Source organism: Trachurus japonicus, chromosome 4 (genome assembly GCF_045865225.1).
Source record: "Trachurus japonicus isolate A0001 chromosome 4, Traja_1.0".
NCBI classification, from domain to species: Eukaryota; Metazoa; Chordata; class Actinopteri; order Carangiformes; family Carangidae; genus Trachurus; species Trachurus japonicus.
The window spans coordinates 22183072-22209495 of record NC_140910.1 but is presented as its reverse complement, the minus strand read 5'-3'; the positions used below and the strand labels follow the sequence as shown (position 1 = coordinate 22209495).

General features: G+C 40.0%; 2 protein-coding genes across 2 annotated transcripts in view; one reads left to right on the top strand and one right to left on the bottom strand.

Moving 5' to 3' along the window:
• Nucleotides 1-228: 228 nt before the first annotated feature.
• Nucleotides 229-4400, top strand: lsm4 (LSM4 homolog, U6 small nuclear RNA and mRNA degradation associated). Its single transcript, XM_085774737.1, has 5 exons — nucleotides 229-329; nucleotides 1163-1204; nucleotides 1436-1534; nucleotides 2005-2185; nucleotides 3420-4400. Exons 1-5 carry the CDS (start codon nucleotides 327-329, stop codon nucleotides 3572-3574), a joined length of 480 nt encoding a protein of 159 aa, XP_085630863.1. The 5' UTR covers nucleotides 229-326; the 3' UTR covers nucleotides 3575-4400.
• Nucleotides 4401-9994: 5594 nt separating this feature from the next.
• LOC146988932 (E3 ubiquitin-protein ligase rnf213-alpha-like) overlaps nucleotides 9995-26424 on the bottom strand; it is a 66925-nt gene continuing 50495 nt past the window's right edge. Inside the window, exons 47-62 of the mRNA XM_085774736.1 lie at nucleotides 17483-17570; nucleotides 17271-17305; nucleotides 17043-17146; nucleotides 16471-16624; nucleotides 16015-16189; nucleotides 15743-15831; nucleotides 15387-15638; nucleotides 15129-15258; nucleotides 14560-14637; nucleotides 14178-14355; nucleotides 13756-13960; nucleotides 13405-13482; nucleotides 12698-12892; nucleotides 11983-12072; nucleotides 11686-11864; nucleotides 9995-11297 (exon numbers count right to left, since the gene is read on the bottom strand). Of these exons, the coding sequence (XP_085630862.1) occupies nucleotides 11141-11297; nucleotides 11686-11864; nucleotides 11983-12072; nucleotides 12698-12892; nucleotides 13405-13482; nucleotides 13756-13960; nucleotides 14178-14355; nucleotides 14560-14637; nucleotides 15129-15258; nucleotides 15387-15638; nucleotides 15743-15831; nucleotides 16015-16189; nucleotides 16471-16624; nucleotides 17043-17146; nucleotides 17271-17305; nucleotides 17483-17570 (2187 nt within the window). The 3' untranslated portion in view covers nucleotides 9995-11140. The remainder of the gene's footprint in view (nucleotides 11298-11685; nucleotides 11865-11982; nucleotides 12073-12697; nucleotides 12893-13404; nucleotides 13483-13755; nucleotides 13961-14177; nucleotides 14356-14559; nucleotides 14638-15128; nucleotides 15259-15386; nucleotides 15639-15742; nucleotides 15832-16014; nucleotides 16190-16470; nucleotides 16625-17042; nucleotides 17147-17270; nucleotides 17306-17482; nucleotides 17571-26424) is intronic.

Genomic DNA, 26424 nt, shown 5'->3' with positions numbered 1-26424 from the left:
AAGTAGTTTAATATTTTAGCCTAAACATTTACCTGGTGTGTTCATTGATGGTAGTGGAAATAATACACGTTTAATCATATGCACATTTATTTATTTATTTTTTATTGATGCGTTAATTCATTTAGTAATAAATGGTTATTGATTGTATATGATTTCTCAGTGCGTATTTTGACGCTAGAGGGCAGCACGTCTCAACGCTGCACCGCGGCGCCGCCCGGAAACTCATTTAGGGGAAGAAGAAGCAGAAATACAGGAGGCAAAATCCGTGTGGTTGAAGGGCCGAGACAGAAAACAAGACACGAAAATCTTTAAGAGATACAGTCACAATGGTGAGTATTTAACCGTAGGACTCTCACAAAGCGTTAGTAGTGATATTTGACAGTGTCTGCAGCTCAGCCTGCTGCTCTGCTCTGATCCCTCGGGTCATTGTAATGAAGCCCGGTAAATGTCCCGCAAAGCTAAGTGAAGTTAGCAACCGAAGCTAAATTAAACACAGTAGCTACACAGCTTTTGTTTTGCTACAGGCTGCATGTGCTCAAGTGGAGAAAAGCTTATTGACCCTAAGGTGAAGTACAGACAGAGCAACCTTTAGAAGAAAAACAAACAAACAAAATGTCCAAGGTGTTGAAGACGCATTGTAAATCTAACACTGGGACCCTGGACCTCCACAGTCCACACTTACAGAGACACTGGTTGTGGTTGTTTTGTCTCTTTGACGTTGTTTATCTTTGTAGACGTGTTTTTAATGGTCTGTTAAGGACTGCAGGCGGAAAACAGCCTTGTTGACTAACTCTGGCCCATCTACAGCAATGTTTATTCATGTGCACTCACTGTCCCTGGCTGCTAAATAAACTTATACATAAATAAAAGATGAATCCACACTATGTCGTGACCAAACACCTGGTCTCAGTGACATGAGTCCAGATCATGTTAACTCATTAAATATGTATAAGAGGGCAATAATGTTATTGTTGTCATTATTATTTGGCTACTGCTCGTTTCATCAGGATGATAAGAAAGTTTTTGATACGGACAACTGGATTCTCAGTGAAGTTATAACTAAAATGTCTAAATACTTTGTCTAATGTACTCTGATAACTAAATAATATTGTTCATGGCAGGTGAATTCCTCTCTGTAATCTGTTGTTCTGTCCTTTTGCAGCTTCCCCTGTCTCTGCTGAAGACTGCCCAGAACCACCCTATGGTGAGAAGACACTGAGCTCCCTCTGCTGTTTATATATTGATTTATTAGTTTAGCATGAAAATAGTTTTTCTGTTGAATTGACTCAAGTTTAGTGTTTTTGTTTTGTTCACCGGTGCAGCCTACAGTTGCTTCGTCTTAAGTGTGTTGTTATCCCATCATCATCAGAGGAAAGCTGTAGCCGCTGTCACTCACCTCATGTCTGTGTGTGTTTATCTCCTCCTTCCCGCTCAGCTGGTGGAGCTGAAGAATGGAGAGACGTACAACGGTCACCTGGTCAGCTGTGACAACTGGATGAACATCAATCTGAGAGAAGTCATCTGCACCTCAAGGGTAAAGCTGAACTCGTCTCTGTGCAGGCCACTGTTAACATGTAGTTTGAAGAGGATGCTGTTGAGCCCAGGAGCATCTCTCTGTCAGTGTAACAGGCAGAAACCTAGTTTTCTTTTTTGGCAAATTTTCCCATTGCCATAATCCCTATAGTCATAGCAGTCGGTTCGTTACTTTTAATTGTCGGTGCAAGCTATTTTTAGAACCAACGTACTCCTAAAATAGGGATTATGGCAATGGGCCAATTTGCCAAAATGTCGAACTATCCCTTTAAATGTTAGTGTTGTCATATTTTAACAAATTTCTACTCACTTTGTTTACTACATGAGACCATCCTGTGCTCACCCTGTAATAATAACACAAAAAGTGCAAAAACACAGGCAACAAAGAAAACAATTCTTACAATACAATACAACAGAAATGTGTCTAAAACTCAAACTATTGGTGTTGACCCCTCGACTAAACTCTGACAGGATGGAGATAAGTTCTGGAGGATGCCTGAGTGCTACATCAGAGGAAGCACCATCAAGTATCTGCGAATCCCCGACGAGATCATCGACATGGTGAAGGAGGAGGTTGTGTCGAAGGGCCGCGGACGGGGAGGAGCCCAGCAGAACAAACAGCAGGGCAAAGGAAGAGGAGGAGCTGGCCGAGGTGAGTGGAAACACTCCCTGTTGATCAGACAGACTACTTGCCCGTACCGACAAAACAAAATTCACACACCTTCAGGAGCACCGAGGCTTATACCAAACACACTTTGTGAACAAAAGGTCAAAATACCAGACATCTCTGCAATCGGGAAGTGTATGTTGGTTCTAAATTTCTTTAACTGGTCAACTTTAAAGATAAGAAGTATTTAGTAGAGCAGTAGTGTGCTACCTGATGTTGGTCTGCCGTCTGCATTTCCACCCTCGTTTCTTGTCCCATGTGTCAGAAGCTTCAATTCAAGATGTTAAAAATGACTAGATGAACTTGCTAAAGACACATTCATCCAAACAAATTCTAAATTTAAAAGAAGTTTTCCTCCTCGTTGGTGTTCGATGTGTCAAAGAAGCTATGACATTTTTACTCGACTTGATTGTTGCACAGCTCTTACAGCTCTGATGTTGGACGGCAGGAGATTGTGTTCAGTGCAGCTTAAAGAGACCACGAGTAATTTGTATTTGGTTATAGAGTCTCATATTAATGTGGATGGATGTGGATCTACGTTACCCACACTTGTTAATGGGTCCATTTTCGATAAATATATCATTTGTCTTTATAGTTAGTTTGATATTATTATTATTATTATTCAGTGGTCGACTCGCCCAGCATTTCCTAGTTTCGGTTTCCCGGACGCTGCCCGGCGGGTCATGGGAATAACGGCGCCGGATCGCTAGTTGGTATCGTTTATGGTCGTAACTACGACGGTATCTGATCGTCTTCGAACCTCCGACTTTCGTTCTTGATTAATGAAAACATTCTTGGCAAGAATTTCACTGTCCGTGCGGAGGCTCATGGGAAATGTAGTGTGAAAACACTTTGCTGTAGTCTCTTTAACACTTTCATTGACCAGCTTCCTCGTGCATTCACCTCTGTTATATACCAGCTCCTTCTGCAGCACCAAAACCACACACAAACTCAAAGTAACTTTTACATATCTATTTTAACGGCAGAGCATCTTAATATTTGTGACTTGTAAACCAGGATAGTGGCTCTTGGGGGGGGGGGGGGAGCCTCAGTTTTGTTTTCACCCACTGTCTCTCTTCCTGACTTGTCACCTTAGAAACCTCATCTTTAACTGAACCTGTCTTGCATTGGAAGACTTCCAACTAAATGAAATTAGGCAAATTAATAATCTCATTTGACAAAATTAACATATATACGTTTCTCTTCTGTGTCTCCGTAGGTCTGTTTGGCGGGCGTGGCAGAGGAATGAGCGGCCCAGGTCGAGGCCAGCAGCAGCAGCAGCAGCAGCAGCAACAACAACAACAGCAGCAGCAACAGCAGCAGCAGCAGGATAAGAAACCAGGCAAACCACAGGGAATGAAGAACCAGCACTGACGGACGACTCGGCGCCCTCAGCAGCACGTCCTCTGATACAGAGCGATTACTCCTTCAGTACATGAAGATAAAAAAATTAAGTCTCTGGTGTTTTCCTCTGGACCGACCATTGCAGAAATCACACTGGGAGAAGAGCTGTGCATTTGCACTGAGTTTAATTTTTCTTTGTTTTTTTTTTAAGCATCTGTAAGTTGGTGTTGACATTTTTTTATGACCATATGCCAGTGTATCAGTCAGAGCTTATAGACCTCTCCTCTAGTATCTTATGTATCGTCACAACTTTACATTTTATGTCATGAATCACATTTTATTGTTCAAAAAAAGAAAAAAAAACACACATTTCTGTCTGTTGATACACTGGAGTGAGGTTTTTTATTTTTAGTTGTTTTGTTTTTTTTCTCGGTTGTTTGTCAACTTGTCTCCTCAGGTGTAGTTTTCATTGGTGAAGAAACTGCCCAGCCCCAACTTTTGTTGCATGAATATTTTTTTTTAACTCGCTCTTTATTTCTGTCCGTGACGTCCTGTCATTTGCAACCTTTTTGTTTGGCTGCTGCTGCCCTGAACAATGCCATCACAGTAGGTGATAACAGTTGACCAGCAGTCATCAGAGGAGGATTCAGCCCCTAAAAATGAATACACTTATGTTAAAGCATTTGTAATATGATGCATAATGACGGGAGGGAAAAAAGGTTTCTCATGTTCTTAAGTCTGACGTGGATGAGTCCAACGTGTGTCAAGTTGGTTGGGTTTCATTTTATTTTTGTAACAAAAGACAATGTTGTAATTTATTTACATGAGAACGTGAGAATAAAACAACTTTTGTTAACGCGGTTGTGGTTTGGCTGCTTTTGTTCCTGTCAGTTTAAACTGAGTGAAATCAAAGTTCGGGTGTCTGTCTAAAATCTTGGTATCTGTCACAGATCAGCAAGCAAGTATGTTTTTTTTTATTGTCAGTGATAAAGCAGTTCTGGGGCCTCATGTATCAATACTTGCGTGGATTTCATACTGAAACATGGCGTACGCCAAAATCCAGAAATTGTCGTACGCACAAAGAAAATCTGGGGCCTCATTTATCATTGTGGATACACGCTTTTTTACACGCTCTTTCCCCCATTTTGTGCGTACGCACTTTTCTCCGCCTAATTTGGGATCTATCAAACCAAAACTTGTCGGGAGTAAGAGCAAAAATTTACGACCAGTCCGACCATGGCGTACCGGCATTTACACGCTTTTTGAAGAACAAGAGGAATTGGCGACGCCGCTGCTGAGTCAGAGAACTGCAGTATGCGAGGGAGAGAGGAGCGCGGACACTGTTTGAAGTAGCAAGTGGTGGTGATGATGACACCCCCCCCCCGCCACCACCACCACCGCACACGTGTTGACGTCGGCACTTTACATGAAAAGCACAGCGACTCTGATTTTTCCCCTGTGCATTTACACTAGTTTGCTCCTAAATACTGGCTTTATAAAACGAATTTCGTTTTCTTTTGATATCATATTGATATTTTTCCCTGCATGTAGGCTACACCTCTTCCACAACCAGTCTGTCCAGTCTGGAAAATAATTTCTGCGACGTGCGTGTGTTACGTAGCCAGACTGGACACACACAAGCAAGCAGCAAGCCCAATAATGTCGGAGCAAATCAAAGCAAATGAGAAAACATGATCGATATTTTTTGTGTGAATAATATTTATTGTATTTAACAAAAATGGGTGCTGCCCAACATCATTTTAGGAAAAGTCACAGACTGGTGGACTTCAATGTTTTTTTGTTTTTTTTATATATAGCTATGCACAAATGAAAATCAAAGTCTTCCAGTGAACGGAAGTTGGGGGTTAGTGGAAAGGGGTGCAAAGTACTGACTGGCAGTGGAAACCCTGCTTTAAATTATTATGACATAATCTAAAATAAGGGGCAGAATAAATATGATTCTTCTTCTTTCTGTTCTGTTTCATTTAGATTTGGGAGTTTTTTGTTTTTATTGTAGCCTTTCAATGCAAGATGATGTTTCTGACTGATATTGCCGTGTTACCGTGTATCTCGCTTTCAGAGAAATTCCGCTTCTTCCTCCGCTCTCCGTCCGTCTGTTGTCTTCACCGTCTTCCACTGACGTCATTCCACACGTTTCCAGAGTGCACATGGCTACTTAATATGCACGTAACTGATTTGCATTGACCACATATGGTTGTGTGGGGCCATTTAGGGGGCTGGGTATGAGGCGTGTTCTCATCCACGCTTTTCTCAGGTCCGGTGTGATCTATCAAGGGAAATACCGTGCAGCCGTGTGTACGCGGAGTTTGATAGATCTGAAAAGAGTGTATATTTTTTGGTCGTACGCACATTTTGCCTTTCCGTCGTACTGAAAATTTAAGAGGACTTTTACACGCTCTTTGATAAATGAGGCCCCTGATGTATCAAAGTGTGCGTACGCATGGATCCAAGCACTTTTCCTTTGCACATCCCAATCAACGTGGAATTGAGCGCACATGTAGAAGTGGTAATCTCCTCCCTGTCCACGCCCCCATTTAAATATGCAAATCAATGTAAATAAGGCCTGCACCAAAGATTCCCTTCTCTTTACGGACAGAAAACACCATGAAAAACTGTGAGGAACAGCAATTTAACCAAATTTGAGTGGAAGGTGCTCCTCGATAAAGTTGAGCCGTGTAAACATCTTTTTTTCTTTTTTTTTTGCCATCCTCCGGCACCATCACAAAGGGGGTGGGAGAGTGTGTGTGTTATATAAAGGTGAATGTGAGGCGGAGGACCGCTGTCATCCCAAATGAAAGCAGACACTGTACTCTAATTAAATTATGTGAAATGGATTTACAATTTTATTTGCCTTCTTTTATACACAGATCGCGTAGTAAATAAATGCAGAAGTGCGCCAGGGAGGCTGATAAAGACACATGTCCAACTTTACGCATGTGTTTATTGACATTAAGTACTTCACACAGTCTGTGTAGTTTAACCAGCAAAAAGAAAGTCACTGACAGCGTGATATTTCGGCAGACATGCTCAATGTGCATCGGGGCGGGGGGTTACATAGGACAATTAAACAAATACATTTACTTTGCGCGCATACAGTCCCAGCCTGTAATCTGTACCCAGCTATGCTGAATGAATGAATCGTGCGCTGAACCTGCCACCTCGCCACAATGTTTGTTAATATGTGATGCATTTACGCATCATATGATCTGTACATTCATAGTATAAAAATGCTTCCTGTTCACAGTGTGGTCAGCACCTGAATGGAGGCGATGGCTCCCCGACGTGTCGCGCTCTCAGGCCGGTTGCAGCGCACTGCGCTCAGTTCCAAGAGAATTGCCCTCGGAGTCATCATGTGCAAAAAAAAAAAAAAAACCTCCGGGACTCGTGTGCACTTCGCACTGCAGCATCTGCAATATCTTAAGACTAAAGCTGATGCTATTTTCTGCACCACTTTGCGCATGCTTTTCTATCCACCTATCTAATTGCAACATGTGGATGGGTTAGTTGTTCATAAATGTGTCTCTGATGTGCACATTACTCTGAGGACTAATTGTTTTCACATTATTAACAGTTTCCCAGCTTCACCTCTAAGTGTCGCCAAAGGAACAATAGCTGTAGAAACGTGCGTACGCCAGCTATGGAGTTGGCGTGGGCCACCGCACTTTTCCACGGTCATTTCACTTTTGATACATGGGCCTCATTTATCAAAGAGCGTGTAAAAGTCCTCTTAAATTTTCAGTACGACGGAAAGGCAAAATGTGCGTACGACCAAAAAATATACACTCTTTTCAGATCTATCAAACTCCGCGTACACACGGCTGCACGGTATTTCCCTTGATAGATCACACCGGACCTGAGAAAAGCGTGGATGAGAACACGCCTCATGCCCAGCCCCCTAAACAGCCCCACACAACCATATGTGGTCAATGCAAATCAGTTACGTGCATATTAAGTAGCCATGTGCACTCTGGAAACGTGTGGAATGACGTCAGTGGAAGACGGTGAAGACAACAGACGGACGGAGAGCGGAGAAAGAAGCGGAATTTCTCTGAAAGCGAGATACACGGTAACACGGCAATATCAGTCAGAAACATCATCTTGCATTGAAAGGCTACAATAAAAACAAAAAACCTCCCAAATCTAAATGAAACAGAACAGAAAGAAGAATCATATTTATTCTGCCCCTTATTTTAGATTACCGTATGTCATAATAATTTAAAGCAGGGTTTCACTGCCAGTTACTTTGCACCCCTTTCCACTAACCCCCAACTTCCGTTCACTGGAAGACTTTGACTTTCATTTGTGCATAGCTATATATTAAAAAAAAACATTGAAGTCCACCAGTCTGTGACTTTTCCTAAAATGATGTTGGGCAGCACCCATTTTTGTTAAATACAATAAATATTATTCACACAAAAAATATCGATCATGTTTTCTCATTTGCTTTGATTTGCGCCGACATTATTGTGCTTGCTGCTTGCTTGTGTGTGTCCAGTCTGGCTACGTAACACACGCACAGAGCCGGCCCTCCCTATAAGCGAACTAAGCAGCTGCTTAGGGCCCCGCAGCCACTAGGGGGCCCCCAAACTTTGCTCAATCATTTGTCTAACCGTCTCTGACAAAGTGTAACCCTTGACCCAACTGGCAACAATGACCGTGACACGCATACGTAAACGTAACGCAGACTGTGGCCGTTGTCCGGTAACGAGCGCGCACCACCCCTTCCCCTTCTCTCCCCTGGCCCCCTCCCTCCCTCACTCACTGAGATCGCGATTTGCGAGGAGGTGATTAGCTTTTGGACAGCGACGATGTCCAAAAGGATATATCCGTCAGGTGCGGAAAATAGGAAAAAGAAGGTCAAGGATGAAAAAAAAAACAAGGACAAGGTAAGGCTAATTAATGTTATGTTTACTAGATGTACGTTTAGCCGAAAAACATGTCGGTGCTTGTGTTAGCTCACTTAGCTGGCTAGCTGCTACATACCAGCCTGCTGCAGTTAACATGTCCTGGCTGATTTTAAGGTCTGTTTACAGTGAAAAGATAACAGCTGTTTTCCTGTGAGGGGATAAAGGATCAATCACCCATTTATTAATGGCTGTCATGTTGCCACATCCTCATCCCCTGTGGCTGGTTCCAGTCATACAGTTGGTAAGTTTCTTGTTTGTTGCCACAATATGTTTATCTCTGTTGGAAAATTAAATTGTGTGTAAAGTGGCTAAAAAATTCTACTAATCTTCTCCACAGCTCCAATGGTTACTGCTGATGATGCTGCTGACCAACCAACATCCTCTATCTTCTTCTCAACTGAAGTTTTGTTTTAAGGGTTCTAGAATTTAGCTGTACAGATAATTTAAAGAAAATAAATCTGTTCAAACTGTAATCTTTTGTAGAATCTTTTATCTTTCTGCTACATCAAAAGTACTGCCGGTTTGGAGCCACCTATTGCCATTCACAATATTAACATTAACATTCAGACAAAAACAAAGTAGAAGAAAAAATGACAAGTGCAATTAGACAGCTTTAAGTGTTTAGACTCTAATTAGTAATGAAATATCTGCTCGCCATCATGTTGATAGAGGTACAATAAAATATGCAAGGGTTGCATACGGTAGCTGGTTTTATGAATATGTGATGATACACTGTGAGGCAGGGCCCCCAATTTTATCCTGCTTAGGGCCCCCAGATGTACAGGGCCGGCCCTGCACACGCACGTCGCAGAAATTATTTTCCAGACTGGACAGACGGGTTGTGGAAGAGTTGTAGCCTACATGCAGGGGGAAATATCAATATGATATCAAAAGAAAACGAAATTCGTTTTATAAAGCCAGTATTTAGGAGCAAACTAGTGTAAATGCACAGGGGAAAAATCTGAGTCGCTGTGCTTTTCATGTAAAGTGCCGACGTCAACACATGTGCGGTGGTGGTGGTGGTGGTGGGGGGGGGGGGGTCATGATCACCACCACTTGCTACTTCAAACAGTGTCCGCGCTCCTCTCTCCCTCGCATACTGCAGTTCTCTGACTCTGCAGCGGCGTCGCCAATTCCTCCTGTTCTTCAAAAAGCGTGTAAATGCCGGTACGCCATGGTCGGACTGGTCGTAAATTTTTGCACTTACTCCCGACAAGTTTTGGTTTGATAGATCCCAAATTAGGCGGAGAAAAGTGCGTACGCACAAAATGGGGGAAAGAGCGTGTAAAAAAGCGTGTATCCACAATGATAAATGAGGCCCCTGAACGTTGGCGTGGAAAATGACGTACGCCACTTTTTTGTGCGTACGCAACATTGATACATGAGGCCCCAGGTCTGTGGAGCACATGGTATATAATCAGGGCAAATTTAATTTATTAGTAGTTCAGTGGTCTCCTTGAAGGATTTCCTATCTTGGAGAGAGAACTGTATTTGTGTATCAAAAATTTCAACCATGACTTAAAAAATGGCTTTAATTTAATTTAGTGACTATGATACCAACATTGAATCAAATCAAGATATTTCTAGTATGAATGACTAATAAAAACTCACATTTTATACACACATACACACACACACACACACACACACACACACACACCTATTTATATTAGCTGATTTATTGATTAGTTAACAAATAGGAATCAAGCAATAAACATCTTCAATTTGCCTTCTGATTGTCACCATTTTACAGGCTTTTCACTGTTTTACATAAAATCAGGCACATCTGGTTCTCTGGACCAGTCATTAAGAAGATTCAGAACCTAATACAGATTGTCTTCTATAATATCTAAAATTGCTTTATTAATGAAATATTAAATCTTAAAAGGCATAAAACAAAAAGATGAAAATCTTAAAAGTTAAACAAAATATTTACCTCGAGTCTCCTGATTTAAATTCTCTCAATGGTAGAAAATATCGGAGTTCACTCATATCCAATATTGTAATATTCTTGGAGACAGTAAAGTATGTGTCATTGCAGACACCATCTTCAGATAGAAAGAACAAAAATACATAAAATAAGGTAAATCAAAAACTGTACCAGAAATATTTTAACATCATCTGATGTGACATTCCACCTTCATAAAATGCAAATAAACATCCAATGCACTTCAGTGTGTAATAAAAATAAAAAATTAAATGAAAACATGCAGTATCATAATTTTTCTTTAAGACGTCATACCACCGTACAGACTTGTAACTCTTAATCATTGGATTTTGGTGGTTGACAAACTAAATATTAAAAATGTAAGTAAACATAATGCAAAAACACATGATGAAAAACAGTTACAATATATGCTCATCAAAGTCAAACATTTTCCTGAGTATACTCTGAGATTTTCTTCAAATGAGGCTAAGACACTTGAACATCACATTTTTATTAGGGAAAGGCAGTAAGTAAAGTAAATGAGCCGCTGGCTCGTCACAACTTAACACAAACAAGGCAACATTCACTCAAGTTCAACCAGTGTTGGTGTGCTTCATTGTTTGTGCCTTAAGGTTATTTTTCAAATCTTTCCATGCATAATTATCTTAGAGAAATAAAAAAAAAAAAAAAGCAAAAATGTATAACATATGAATCTGATAAACTCAAATATTCTCGTCCAGCTCATCCCTCCATCACTGACTCCTGTTTGGTGGCGATGGCAAATTTCCAGGTCTCGACAATCTGGGCTAGCTGCAGATTTTCAGGGAAACTTTCCTCCACGTGAGGAGGCACCTCCACTTCTTTTTGGTCCATGTGAGCAACCAGAGTTTCTTTCACGCTGAGAAGGAGGAAAATAAATCAAGTTTAACACACAACTTTAAGCATCATTTAAAGGAAAGGACCATATATTTAACCATAGCTTATCATTCATTTTCACAATACATGTTTTACTCAATATCAAGTCCAGGTCATCGGGTGTGACAGCGGAGCTAACACAAACAAGTATGTGATGTGATAATGTTAACAGTGAGTTGAATGATCAAACCTGCGCTCAATGTTTTATCTACACACAGTAGGATTTGGGATTGTCAATAAAACACTAAAATGTTTGGCTGCACAACTTGACTATCACAGGGGTTTAATCCACATTTCTTTTATTTAGGGCTATGAGAGGAACAAGTGAGTTATTAAGGAAATGTTTATTATCATCTATTCAGCAGGTTCACCTCCAGAAAGGTTTGTAGTCATCAGTGGCCCGTGGGCGGCCAAGTCTCAACAAGACAAACTCGTGCATCTCAAGGAACCAGTGGTCCATGTTTCCCCTGGACATGAAGCCTTTCAGCTCATTCTTGTTTTCCTCCGTCAGCGGCTGCTGGTACTCAGCTGGATATCCAGAAAAGGGCTCCTTTTTATAGAAACATGGAGAGAAGTATTTTCTGTGAGTATTAAATTGAAGTTTTGTGTTCGAAGTACGTGCTAAAATGAGCAACCGGCCCATTAGCAATGGAACAAAAGCGACTTACCTTCTTAAGACGCAGCATGTTTTCAGATTTGAGGGAGGAGAGCAGCTGCCACAGTGAAACACAGTGTCTGAGGGAACATCTGCCCAGAGTCTGAAGAAACAACACAGCAGAGTAAAGAGCCTGTTCTCGACAGTCTGAGAGCGAACAGCAACAACAGCAACAACACCAACTCTTGTCTTTAGTTTTATATGTTGATGAAATTTGTTTTTGTGGAGCTTTGTTTTGTATCTCATCTTCTTTTACCAGTGATTATTGGGGGTGATTGACACACAACTAAATAATTGTTTGATAATTGAATTTCTTTGATTGGAAAAGCGACGTGTTCCAAGTTAAGACACTGATGTCTTATGTCCAGTTGTTGTGGTTGGATATTAACGAGTGGCACAGTGGTAACAAGGCACCTGTCTCTGTGCACTTTCTTCACCCACAACATGGAAGTAATAACTAAGCATGAACTAGAAAACAGTTTGGAGTAACCTGCCTTCACAATGGTGGTAATTTTAGCTATGCTCTGTTTTGGATTTTTCCAGGGATGACAAAGCTACCTCTTTTCCAATGTATTTCCAATATATTAGTTCCTTAAATAATTGTAGATTAAGCTCTCACTTCACTAGAGTTCTGTTGTTAGAGATGTTTATTTAGCTTTATTAACTATTCAGTCTGGTCTAGGAATCGTGACAGTCACTACTGACAAAGAGGCTGCATATGCACTGACCTTTAATATGTGATGGTTAATGTCGGCCATCTTCAGCACATCCTCAAGGTAGCTGACCAGTGTCATCAGGGGCTCACCACCGGTCACTACGAGGAAACCCAGGAGCAGCTCCACGATCTTGAACGCCTCACACACCTCACTGTAGGACTCCAGTCCTCTGGACACAGCGTTTCGGGTCAGAGGGGACAGAGGCACCTGAAGGAGAAATAAAGTGTGATTGAATCCTTAAGCAATAATTAAGCAATAACTACAAACACAATTCGACACAATATAATGTATGTGTTAACACTGAATGTACATTTTCATGTAATCTAACTTTAGGTAGAATTCAGTGAATGTATAAATGTCTATAAATGAAGATATATTAGTTATAAGATGAATACCTGCCATTTAACAACATGTTTTGTAAAATTATTGTTAATATCTGAGTAAAAGCTTTTGTTTTACTGATACTGATAAGAAGAACATGACTCGTGACATTTTCGATAGAGAAAAAAAATTGTTACCTGTTGATGAAAATGTTATTTTATCTGTTTTGAATATATTTCCTCAAGTGTATATGTAATATGGTGTGTTTGCATGAAATAAAGAAGATTTCTCCTAAATCCCTCACATGTGTACACTGCAGTCAAAAGTACAAACACAATTCTGTGGCTTATTATGTAAAAATTGGTAATTCTCTGAGAATATAGGATGCAGCCATTCACCTGTTGCACTTTTCCTTTCACAGCTTTGAAAATGGTTTCATTGTCTCTCTCTTGTGTCTTGACCAGAGTAGGAATTCCCTAAAATGAAGAACACCAAGTTAGGTAAAGCAGGAAAAGAAATAAGATTGTAAAACAAGTTAGATAACACAGAACTGCAAATCAACAACAATTTACCTAGTAAAGTGTTTTACTTTTTTGTTAACCACCAACATGAATACCAACTAGGCTTTCTTACCATTTAGGTTCTGGTACATAATGACAGACCAGAACCAGAACATGTTTGTCTCTCTAGTTCTGGCTGGATTCACCCGGATATAATACATCTGATCTAGTCTGGCTGTGTGGACTCACTGTGCAGGTGATGAGGGGTTTTCCCTGCAGGAAGCGTGTGAGGATCTGCTGCTGGATCCTGGGCAGGTCATACTGTGATATTGTCTCATGGCCACGCTCCAAGCTGTACTGACAGTTGGATAAAACCAGAGGAAGCAGGTCCTTCTCCACCTCATAACGGATCACGTGCTGCTCTGCCAACTCCGCCACACTGACCTTGTAGCTGCTGCAGTAATAGATGTTAGATCATAACATTTTATTACATATAATGCCCTAAAGATAGAGAAAGGTGGGGTCAGATGTCACTGACACAAACACAACATAAATTGGCAACTTAAATTAATTTTAAGGCAGTCCTCCCCTGCTCTTTGGGAAGGAAGATAAATACAGCATCAAGTGTTACCAGAGATACAGTTCTATGCAGATACTTGTATGTTATGTACCTGTTGTCCTCTCTGGTGTGACTGTCCACAGCGTACACCAGCTCATTTTGTAGTGCTACCAGGTAGCTGACCAGCCCTGTGGCACACAGGCCTGGACCCTGCCGTCGGGGCAGGAGGTACTGCAGGTCACTGTCCAGGTCCAGATCATTGCAAAACTCGTCTGGAATTTTTATCTCACCTGTGGGTTGGAACAGATGGATAAATCATTCCTTGATGAAAACGAACAATCACAAAGTGCATTACTCTGGTTAGAAATTCATTATCAAGGCAAAATTACACAGAAAAGGGGAAGATTACAAGAATAGATGCAAGGTAAGTGCATTCACTGTGACCACCTCCATCTATCAACATTGATGCAGACAATGTGCTTTACTGTACTTACTGCTGGTAACAGAGACTCTGAGCAGATTCCATGTTTTCAAGAAGATGTCGATACGTTTCTCAAACCATGACCTCATTTCTGGAACAAGAGTAAATGTTTATGGTGTCAGCATGACAAAAAACTGAATTAGAAAGAAAAATATTTTCTGTACCATACACTCTATGCCTCTGGTTCTTTGGAAGATCAGTAAAATATTTTTCTGGCCCCTACTAAGAGTCAGTCCATTAGATTTTAGATGCGTCGGCAGCGGCACGATGCAAGCAACCAGAGCATCAAATAGACGTTGAGAGAAGCTCAACTTTATGCCCGTGAGCAGCGTCACTGCCGAAGCAGTGGCCAATTGCAGACTGGGATTCTCACAGTGGGAGAAATTGAGAGAGATTAAATGGACACATCTGCAGCGCAGCCTCAAAGTCCCGCCCCTTTGGCTGCCTTCTGCAGGCGCCTGCTAGACCTAGCAAGTAGCGCAATGCCTGTGACCAGAGCACCTGCACACGATCATGATGCTTTTGGTGTGAATGCATAGTTAGGTGTATGAACTGCACAGCACACAGCTATCACAGCTCTACCTGTTTGCATCTCGATGAACTCTTGGATGGAGCCCACGATCTGGTCAGATGCGTTCTGGAACTTTCTCACTAATCGTTTTTGCAGGATTACGATGTCCGGGAGGAATTTAATCTGTCGAAATTCTCTCTCCTGGAAAAGAAAAACTCAAATTAAACAGATGACAACCATGTTACATAAAACATTAAGTGCCACACTGCTGGACAGATTTGTGAATTCAGAGCCCTTTAGTCTTAAAACTTCACATCTCACTCGCTCACCTTCTGCAGGAACTTCCAGAGCAGAGGCAGCTCCTCCTTTTGGTCATTATGCTCCACAGTGTGGGTGAGGCTGAGCAGTGAGAGCCTCTCTCTGCAGCTCCACACTGCTGAGCTGTGAACCTGAGAGTCCTGTGGCAGCGACGTGAGGAAGGTACAATCATCACCGAAGGTTGTTCTCATGATGAAGTTGGAAGATACACGAGAGTCGGTCCTGATGCTGTCCTTTCCTTCTCTTAGGAGCTGATCAAGATCCTGCACACAAAACATAGGAAGTGGTGGTAGCAACTTTTAATATAATTTTTAAATATTATAAAAGCTCATTCACAAAGGGAAAAATACATGCAATAGTGTGTTACCTTCAATTGAGGTGTCATAATTTCTGTAGCCATGGTAGTCTCCCATAGGTTTCTGGATGCTTTTGTTGTTAGGCTGCGATCAATACCAGCTGGACGAAGAGAAGATATTGTGTATACCAAATCACATCAGAGATATGAGAAATAAGAATTCAGTTTGGGCTCATACAGAATGGTCTCTCTCAATTAGCCTAGATATATGGACTTCATTGTTTAGACAAATCAGAGGAAGTTTAAATTAGAAGAAAACAGTGACAGACTGGTGGTGGGCTTACAGTGAGTGCCCTGCTGTAGGTCTTTTAGGGATCTGAGCATCAAGTGGACAGTCGTAATGGTGTCATCAACTCCTCTGCCCAGTGCCTGCGACAACTGATCCAGATCAGTCTCTATGTGTTGAGTGAGAAACAAGCGGACATCCTCCACAGGAGGCTGGATGATGTTTTGGACAAACTAAGAGGGAAGAGAGTAGGGGAGGAAAAACGAGGTAAGATTCAAAGACAGGAACACTCTAACTACTATAAGTTATATCATAAATAGAACAATATAGTATAATAAGTAGTAGTATAATACTATCATTAAAAAAAATCTATTTAGTATTAATGTTTTTCTGACTTAATGTCTTGGTTATAGTTATAGTGATTACTATCTGGATAGAATTATTTGATATCTCAGCTGTACATGTCAACTCAAAAAAATGGTGGCAATTACACTCAAAGTCAACTTCTGCTCACCTGGGACTTCTCTGAGGTTCCCAGTAACATGGCTAAATGTGTAACCAGTCTGACCAGAGTGAAGGGAGTCAGAGACATGTTTTTGGTGTCCAGGGCGTCTGGGTTGTTTCTCCGCTCAGGGTCTCCCAGGATGTGTCCAGGCCTTGTGCGATCCCTAACACAACAGATAAACATCAGCCAGTAAACAGAGAGGGATTTTACATGTGACTAAAACCATTGTAATATGATCAGCTGGAGATGTCCTAGATATTTTTCTACTTAAATATTTAAATCCTGAAATTATTTTGCTCTTTGGTTTGAGGTGATCATTATTAATCTTGTCAAGCATTTTTCTTCTGTAAATCTTGGTCCTCTTTGCTCATGATTAACATTTCCACACACTCCAACAAAACTGAAACTATGTCTCTGTGGTCTTGCATTTTTGCCACCAATAAAATAACTATAATCAATTCTGTTTTACCAAAAAATACACTAAAATCAGGAAGAAACATCCTTTTTTAAATTCTGTGTCACTGTGGCATTGAAGAGAATTTAACATGCATAACTGCTTTGTGGCCATTTACAACACTCACGGCTGCAACTGAATTGATGTAAATCCAGGTAAGGGTATATGTCGCTCCCCTCCGACCTCCAGACCGCACTCAAGACAGTTGCCTTTCTGTGTGGGCCGTCCGCACTGCAGAGAAACACAGCAGATCAGATCATTGTAACTCAGAAGTTTGATTTCTAATCTATTGTAAGTTGTTACTGCTGCATGCCTGTGATGATAAATTAAATGGAAATGTATAAATACACCTTACCTGGTCAACAAAGCATGGATGATTGTTCGGACACACTGTGGAAAACAATGATCCATGAAAATAGCATTAATGATTACATAATAATGGAGAAAGCTTAACTTAAAGTTTAGTAGATGGGTTTCCAAGATTTAACATTCAACACATCTGTAATGTCTGTTACAGGAAATCAAATCTGCTGAGAAATTGATAAAAAAATATAATGCAATACTTACCATACCAAGTGAGCTGCCCATCCCTTTGTTGTATGGCTGCTTGAGCAACAGCTAACATGTCATCAGGCATTGTAGGTATAAAGGCCCTCTGTTGGGTTGAATCAAATGAAAATATTAGTACATTTGGCATTAAGGTCTCACGTAAATAATTAGGGCCGCGGGCAATCGCACCGGGCACTGGTCCCAACAGCTATGAAATAGCTGCAGGGACCAGTGCCCGGGCGAAGCCCGGGCACTACTGTTATTGTGTGGATTTTTTCTTCTTATTATTAGTGTGACTGCTGAAGCAGTCACACTATTGTTCTTCTGTTTGGCCATTTTCTTCCGCCTTTTTACGGTCTTCTTCTAGTCCTTCATACTTTGTGCTATTTCAACAATTCATATATCAAAACGTGCAGCTTTTTTTGAACTTTATCGGCATTACTTTTCTCTTTTTAACTATTTATACTTTTTCAAATATTTAACTTTTTCACAAAAAATCTCACATTCATCCAAGTCTCAACCTGTCTTCTTGATAACTCCACTGTAGTGTAGTGGGTAGGGTAACTGCTTGCCAACCCTAAGGTCACTGGTTCGAATCCAAGGGAAGAACTCTTGTTATGTTATGTTGAATTCTGCTCTCCTCCCCCGCCTTCAATTGGTTACAGGTGTTTGTTATCTCCTTGATTACTCATACCAGTTTGCAGCACATCATCACATTACAATGAATGACAACAGTTTTGAAAGCAGTGTGCTCTCTGTAGCCGAGTGGCAGAGTAAAGGTTTAGTGATCATATGGTCATGGGTTCGATTCCTGCCTCAGTCTTTTCACTTCATTGCTTGACTTTTGATTCCAACTAGAAAAAGCATTTCCAAGAATGGAAATGGTGTGACTGCTGACAGCAACTGAACGCTGTTGCAGAATTAGCAAATAGTGCAAGCTGTGATCACCATACAAATGTTAGACCAAGGTCAGAATCGAACCCACATCCTCATGGTTATTAGACTTCCACTCTGCCTCTAGGCCACGGTGCACACACAGTTGCAGGGACTGTTGTCTGTTAATGATCTGCACACTGTCAACATCAAGAAAGCTTGAGAGTCAAGCTTGAATGACTTAGAATGAAAATGTCTGTGAATTTCAGGCTGAGCACTAACCATATGGCCACAGAGAACCTGAGTTACAATGAGCTTTATACTATGAGGAATCAAAGACTGTCCAATGACAGCTGAATAATTGGAATCAAAAGTCAAGCAATGAAGTGAAAAGACTGAGGCAGGAATCGAACCCATGACCATATGATCACTAAACCTTTACTCTGCCACTCGGCTACAGAGAGCACACTGCTTTCAAACCTGTTGTCATTCATTGTAATGTGATGATGTGCTGCAAACTGGTACGAGTAATCAAGGAGATAACAAACACCTGTAACCAATTGAAGGCGGGGGAGGAGAGCAGAATTCAACATAACATAACAAGAGTTCTTCCCTTGGATTCGAACCAGTGACCTTAGGGTTGGCAAACATCCACCCTAACCCCTACACTACAGTGGAGTTATGAAGAAGAGAGGTTGAGACTTTGATGAATGTGAGATTTTTTGTGAAAAAGTTAAATATTTTAAAAAGTATAAATAGTTAAAAAGAGAAAAGTAATGCCGATAAAGTTCAAAAAAAGCTGCACGTTTTGATATATGAATTGTTGAAATAGCACAAAGTATGAAGGACTAGAAGAAGACCGTAAAAAGGCGGAAGAAAATGGCCAAACAGAAGAACAATAGTGTGACTGCTTCAGCAGTCACACTAATTATTCAGCTGTCATTGGACAGTCTTTGATTCCTCATAGTATAAAGCTCATTGTAACTCAGGTTCTCTGTGGCCATATGGTTAGTGCTCAGCCTGAAATTCACAGACATTTTCATTCTAAGTCATTCAAGCTTGACTCTCAAGCTTTCTTGATGTTGACAGTGTGCAGATCATTAACAGACAACAGTCTCTACAACTGTGTGTGCACCGTGGCCTAGAGGCAGAGTGGAAGTCTAATGACCATGAGGATGTGGGTTCGATTCTGACCTTGGTCAAACATTTGTATGGTGATCACAGCTTGCACTATTTGCTAATTCTGCAACAGCGTTCAGTTGCTGTCAGCAGTCACACCATTTCCATTCTTGGAAATGCTTTTTCTAGTTAGTGTGAATGCTGGAAGCATTCACACTATTGTTATTCAGTTCAGCCATTTTCTTTATACTTATTATTATTATTATTATTATTATTATTATTCTTACTACTTTCACCCTTTTTCAGACATCTTCTACTCCTTCATACTTTGTGCTATTTCAACCATTCATATATCAAAACGTGCGGCTTTTTCAGGACAAGGGTGCTATGACTTTTCTCTTTTATACTATTTATACTTTTTAAAATATTTAACTTTTTCTGCAAATTTTTTCCCATAGGAATGCATTGAAAACGTCTTCAAACTTTTAAAATCTTCTTACTTCTTTGAACCTCTAAAACTTCAGCATACTTTCTCCCACAGACTCCATTTGTCTTTTAAATTGTAGACAAACTTTTAATCTATTCACATATTACTCAGCTTATTGATATCTTCAACAGTTTTTAGGTATTTGGCCGTTTTAAAATCATTAAAATTTTCGACAAAACCCAACTTTATAATGGTTGTGTATTGCGCTTAACGAGCAGGGCTTAGAGTGAGTGACATCATCGTTAGAGTGAGAGGGATTGAAAAAACATTCAGGATTTTTTCTGGATAAATTGCCACCACGGCCACAAATTAAACTCTAGACACATGATTTCCTCACCGGTTTGTAGCCACACTTGTCGTGTCTCATTTAATGTGCTCAAAACAGCAGACAGACTTACAGAATTGTCTCAGTGAGCCTAATTGTGCAGCTAGACCCGCTCCAGTGGCTCATCCACTTCAATATAAAAGTAGGAGCTGATTTTTTTAGAAAAGCAGAAATGCCCCCCTTTTCTACCTTGCGATTCTGAGAAAAGTTTTTGCCCTACAAACATTTAATGCACATCAATGTGCTCAGGAGGGTCTCCTTGCCCAGTAGTCATGGCCACATTCTGATAAGAGTTACGGTTCTCTTTTTCTGGGCTGTTTTCGGAAGCTGCACAGAGCTCAAATCTCTCTGCTCTGCTCTGCTCTGCTCTGTGTGCAGTTGGTCCAGCTGTAGCGGCCAGCTCGTTATCATGTCTATTAATAGAACAGGTCAGGTGCAGCCTGGCCGCTCGTTAAGATGTTTTTAAACACAGCCCCACACACACACATGATAAACCAGACTGACAGAGGATGTCCACGCACAAACACAGGCATCACACTCACACAGACAGACACACACAGACACTCACACACAGTCACACATGCACACATACACAAACAGACAAACAGACACAACACAACACTGTTCCACACAGTAAAATGTAAGCATGGTAGTCGCCATGGTAACTTCTGAGGGCAGGCTGCCACACAGGTGTAATCAATCAGATCATTAGGGAGAGAGGAGTTCTGTGGCGCTTATCAACAGTTTTACTTTCTGCACATGTACACGCAGACAGAGAGACCGTCAGACTCACACACCCAGACACACACACAGGTTTTCAGCTCACATTCATCAGGCTCTCAATTACTTTATACTTTTGATGTAAACATCTCCAACAATTTATATTTTTCTCATGAATTTAAGTTCAGACGTTTAGTCTTTCCAACTCCATTAATAGTAGTACAATTACAGGTGGAGCCTGGGATATAGGATGCAGCTTTTAACATGTGTCAAATCTATCTATCTATCTATCTATCTATCTATCTATCTATCTATCTATCTATCTATCTATCTCTTCAAACCCTTTGTCTCTTTTTTCACTTTTTCTTTCCTTCTTTTACTCCTTCATTTGTATTTTACATAACTTATTTCTATATTTCCCTCTCCATCCATCCATCCATCTACTTCGTTCTATCTATCATCCCCCTCTCTCTTTTTCTTCTTTCTTTCTTTCTTTCTTTCTTTCTTTCTTTCTTTCTTTCTTTCTTTCTTCTACCCCATTTATTTTTACTTCTTTGTTTCTTTCTACTCCTTTTCTCTTTCTTTGTTTCTACCCCATTTCTTTCTTTCTACCGCTCTCCGTATATCTCTCTCTTTCATTTATCCACCCCAATTTCTTTCCTTCTTTCTTACTACCCCTCTGTCTCTTTCATTCATTCTCTATTCTCTTTATCTTCTATCTTTCTGTTTTTCTTTCCTTTGTCTTTCTCTATCTACCCTTCTCTCTGTGTCTTTTTCTTTCTTTCTGTTCTTTCTTTCTTTCTTTCTTTCTTTCTCCATCTACCCTTCCCATTTTCTTTCTTTCCTTCTGTCCTTTTCTTTTTTCTCTCTTGTTCCAATCTTTTTCTTTCTTTCTTTCTTTCTTTCTTTCTTTCTTTCTTTCTTTCTTTCTTTCTTTCTACTCCTTTTCTCTTTCTTTGTTTCTACCCCATTTCTTTCTTTCTTTCTTTCTTTCTTTCTTTCTACCGCTCTCTGTATATCTCTCTCTTTCATTTATCCACCCCAATTTCTTTACTTCTTTCTTACTACCCCTCTGTCTCTTTCATTCATTCTCTATTCTCTTTATCTTCTATTATTCTGTTTTTCTTACCTTTTTCTTTCTCTATCTACCCTTCTCTCTGTGTCTTTTTCTTTCTTTCTGTCCTTTTGTTCTTTCTTTCTTTCTTTCTCCATCTACCCTTCCGATTTTCTTTCTTTCCTTCTGTCCTTTTCTTTTTTCTCTCTTCTTTCTTTCTTTCTTTCTTTCTTTCTTTCTTTCTTTCTTTCTTTCTTTCTTTCTTTCTTTCTTTCTTTCTTTCTACTCCTTTTCTCTTTCTTTGTTTCTACCCCATTTCTTTCTTTCTTTCTTTCTTTCTTTCTACCGCTCTCTGTATATCTCTCTCTTTCATTTATCCACCCCAATTTCTTTACTTCTTTCTTACTACCCCTCTGTCTCTTTCATTCATTCTCTATTCTCTTTATCTTCTATTATTCTGTTTTTCTTACCTTTTTCTTTCTCTATCTACCCTTCTCTCTGTGTCTTTTTCTTTCTTTCTGTCCTTTTGTTCTTTCTTTCTTTCTTTCTCCATCTACCCTTCCGATTTTCTTTCTTTCCTTCTGTCCTTTTCTTTTTTCTCTCTTCTTTCTTTCTTTCTTTCTTTCTTTCTTTCTTTCTTTCTTTCTTTCTTTCTTTCTTTCTTTCTTCAGCTCATTTAGCATTGTTTCAACAATTTCTTCAGCTCATTCAGCATTGCTTACAGCATTCACACCATTTCCATTCTTGGAAATGTTTTTTCTAGTTAGTGTGAATGCTGGAAGCATTCACAGTATTGTTATTCTGTTCGGCCATTTTGTTTCTTTAAACTTATTATTATTATTATTAGTGTGAATGCTGGAAGCATTCACAGTATTGTTATTCTGTTCGGCCATTTTGTTTCTTTAAACTTATTATTATTAGTGTGAATGCTGGAAGCATTCACACTATTGTTATTCAAATCTTTATACTTATTATTAGTGTGAATGCTGGAAGCATTCACACTATTGTTATTCAAATCTTTATACTTATTATTATTCTTACTTCTTCCACCCTTTTTCTGCGTTTAACTCCTTCTTCATACTTTGTGCTATTTCAACAATTCATATATCAAAACGTGCAGCTTTTTCAGGACATTTATGCTATGTCTTTTCTCTTTCATACTATTTATACTTTTTAAAATATTTAACTTTTTGTGCAATTTTTCTCCCATAGGAAATGAATTGAAACAGTCTTCAAACTCTTCAAATCTTCTGCTTCATTCAGCCTCTAATAGCTTCAGCATACTTTCAGCTACAGACTTCATTCAACTTTTAAACTGTTCACAAACCTTTCAACTATTCAGCTATATCTCAGCTTATTGATATCTTCAACAGTTTCAGATATATGTATAGTTTTAAAATCATTAAAATTTCTGACAAAATTCAGATTTAACATGAAAGTCAATGGGACGGAATGTTCGGACGTTGGCAGTTGGTAGAGTGACAGAGGGTCTAAAAATCCTCTCACATTTTTCTCTCTATCCTGTCAGTACGGCCACAGATTACACTCTACACACATAATTTCGGGCATGCTTGTAGACAAGCTCATCCTCGATCTCTTCATGTGCTCAAAAAACCAGAGAGACTTACACAATTTAAACTCGGAGCCTCTGAGTGCAGCCAGGTCCCTCTCTCCTCTCATTGACTCCCATTCAAAAGTAGGCGCTGATTTTCTAAACGTCCCAAAGTTTCCAACCTGCGACCCAATCAACAATTTTTACTCTAGAAACACCAAAGTGACATGGACGTGTTCAGCAAGGTCTTATGGTTCGGAAAATGTAAACCTTTTGCTCGTACTAAGTACAGATTTGTCGTACATTAGATCTGTTTGAGGGTGTCACAGAGCAGTTAAAGCCTATGGTTAAAGCTGCCACCATGCTGTGGCATGGTCTGTCTGTCTGTCTGTCTGTCTGTCTGTCTGTCTGTCTCTCTCTCTCTCTCTCTCTCTCTCTCTCTATCTATCTATCTATCTATCTATCTATCTGTGGGTGTGTGTCACCCTCTCTATCTGTCTCTCTCTCTTTGTCTGTCTGTCTGTCTATCTATCTATCTCTCTCTTTCTCTCTCTCTGTGTCACCCTCTCTATTTGTCTCTCTCTCTTGTTCTCTCTGGGTCTGTCTGTCTGTCTGAAATGATATTATTCAATACTATATACTTCTAAATAATAATAATTATAATCCCTCCCTTCCTCCCTCTCTCTATCCTTCCCTCTCTCCCTCCCTTCCTCCCTCTCTCTATCCTTCCCTCTCTCTCTTCTGTCTCCCTCCTTCCCTCTCTCCCTCCTTCCCTCTCTCCCTCCCTTCCTCCCTCTCTCTATCCTTCCCTCCCTCTCTCCCTCCCTCCCTCCCTCTCTCTCCCTCTCTCCTTCTCTCTAGATCTATCTATCTGTCTGTCTGTCTATTTATCTATCTGTCTGTCTATCTATCTACCTGTGTGTGTGTGTGTGTGTGTGTGTGTGTGTGTGTTTCACTCTCTGTCTCTCTTTCTCCCTCTGTCACCCTCTCTATCTGTCTCTCTCTCTCTCTCTTTGTCTATCTATCTATCTATCTATCTATCTATCTATCTATCTATCTATCTATCTATCTATCTATCTATCTATCTATCTAATTATTATTCTTACTTCTTCCGCTCTTTTTCAGGATCTAACTCCTCCTTCATACTTTGTGCTATTTCAACAATTCATATCTATCACACACATTCTCTCTCAGTCTGTCAGTGTCACACACACACACACACACACACACACAAATGGACACACACTAACTACCACACACACACACACACACACACACACACACACAAATGGACACACACTCACCATACACACACATCCAACACACACACACACACACACACACACACACACACACACACACAAATGGACACACACTAACTACCACACACACACACACACACACACATGGACACACACTCACACACAAATGGACACACACTCACCATACACACACACACACACACACTAACTACGACACACGCGCGCACACACACACACACACACACACACACACACACACCCAACAAACATACAACCACTTACCAAACACATACACAATTTACACAATTACACACAAACAGACACACATGCACACAAAACAAACACACACACAAATGGACACACTAACCGCACACACTTTTCCTACAGTTGTCTGACTGTTTTGTATGTACCTCTCTATCTTCCTGTTGTAGTTAATGGACTCGTTGCTGTTAATTTTGTTCTTTAGCTATTTAAACTGAAAATACACATTTCCCCATTTTGGTCATGTTGAACACATTGTTTTACACGTATCCTAAACTACTGAGGCTCTTCTCAACCATTTCACACCATTAAACCCGCTGTTTACATGTTCTACTCCTCAGCTAATGCTCCATCTATATTCTTCAACAATGTTCTTCTGCTGTCAGTTTACAATGTATTTCAGTAGGCATTAACTTTTTTCCTAATTCAGGAATTTTTCAAACTCTTCTTTGACAATTCAAGTAATTTCCAGCCATTTCATACAAAGTCTCACATCTTCTACTTTTAAATATATTCTCAGCCATTGCTTCAGCTATGTTAGTGCTGGTTCATCAGTTGTCCTTCCTGTTAGGTTAGCTGCAGATTTCAACTATTTAACCATTACATTTAAACATGCAGAATTTCAATGTTTTCTTCTCCCTTTAGTATTTCTACTGCTTTTTTACCTTTCTACAAGTTATATGTTTAAGCTTTTTCCCTCCTAGGGATGAATAAAGTATTCCTCTACTCTCTACTATACTCCACTCTACTCTACTCTACTCTACTCTACTCTACTCTAATCTACTCTACTCTACTCTACTCTAGCATTAGTCTTTTCAACATTGCTTTAGCAGTTTCGTCAACTAATTTAGCATTGATTCAACAATTTCTTCAGCTCATTCAGCATTGCTTCAGCAATAGCGTTCAGCTGCTTTCAGCATTCACACGCATTTTCTGCAGGAAATGCTATCTTTTTCTATAATTGTGCTATTTCAACAATTCATATATCAAAACGTGCAGCTTTTTCAGGACAATATTGCTATTATTTTTCTCTTTCATACTATTTATACTTTTTAAAATATTTAACTTTTTGTGCAATTTTTCTCTCATAGGAAATACATTGAAACAGTCTTCAAACTCTTCAAATCTTCTGCTTCATTCAGCCTCTAATAGCTTCAGCATACTTTCAGCTACAGACTTCATTCAACTTTTAAACTGTTCACAAACCTTTCAACTATTCAGCTATATCTCAGCTTATTGATATCTTCAACAGTTTCAGATATATGTATAGTTTTAAAATCATTAAAATTTCTGACAAAATTCAGATT

Bases quoted from the DNA above. Each gene is read 5' to 3' on its own strand.
- lsm4 (XM_085774737.1), top strand. The intron at 1,205-1,435 runs GTGAGAAGACAC...CTTCCCGCTCAG, and splicing joins CTGCCCAGAACCACCCTATG to CTGGTGGAGCTGAAGAATGG. The intron at 1,535-2,004 runs GTAAAGCTGAAC...AAACTCTGACAG, and splicing joins AAGTCATCTGCACCTCAAGG to GATGGAGATAAGTTCTGGAG.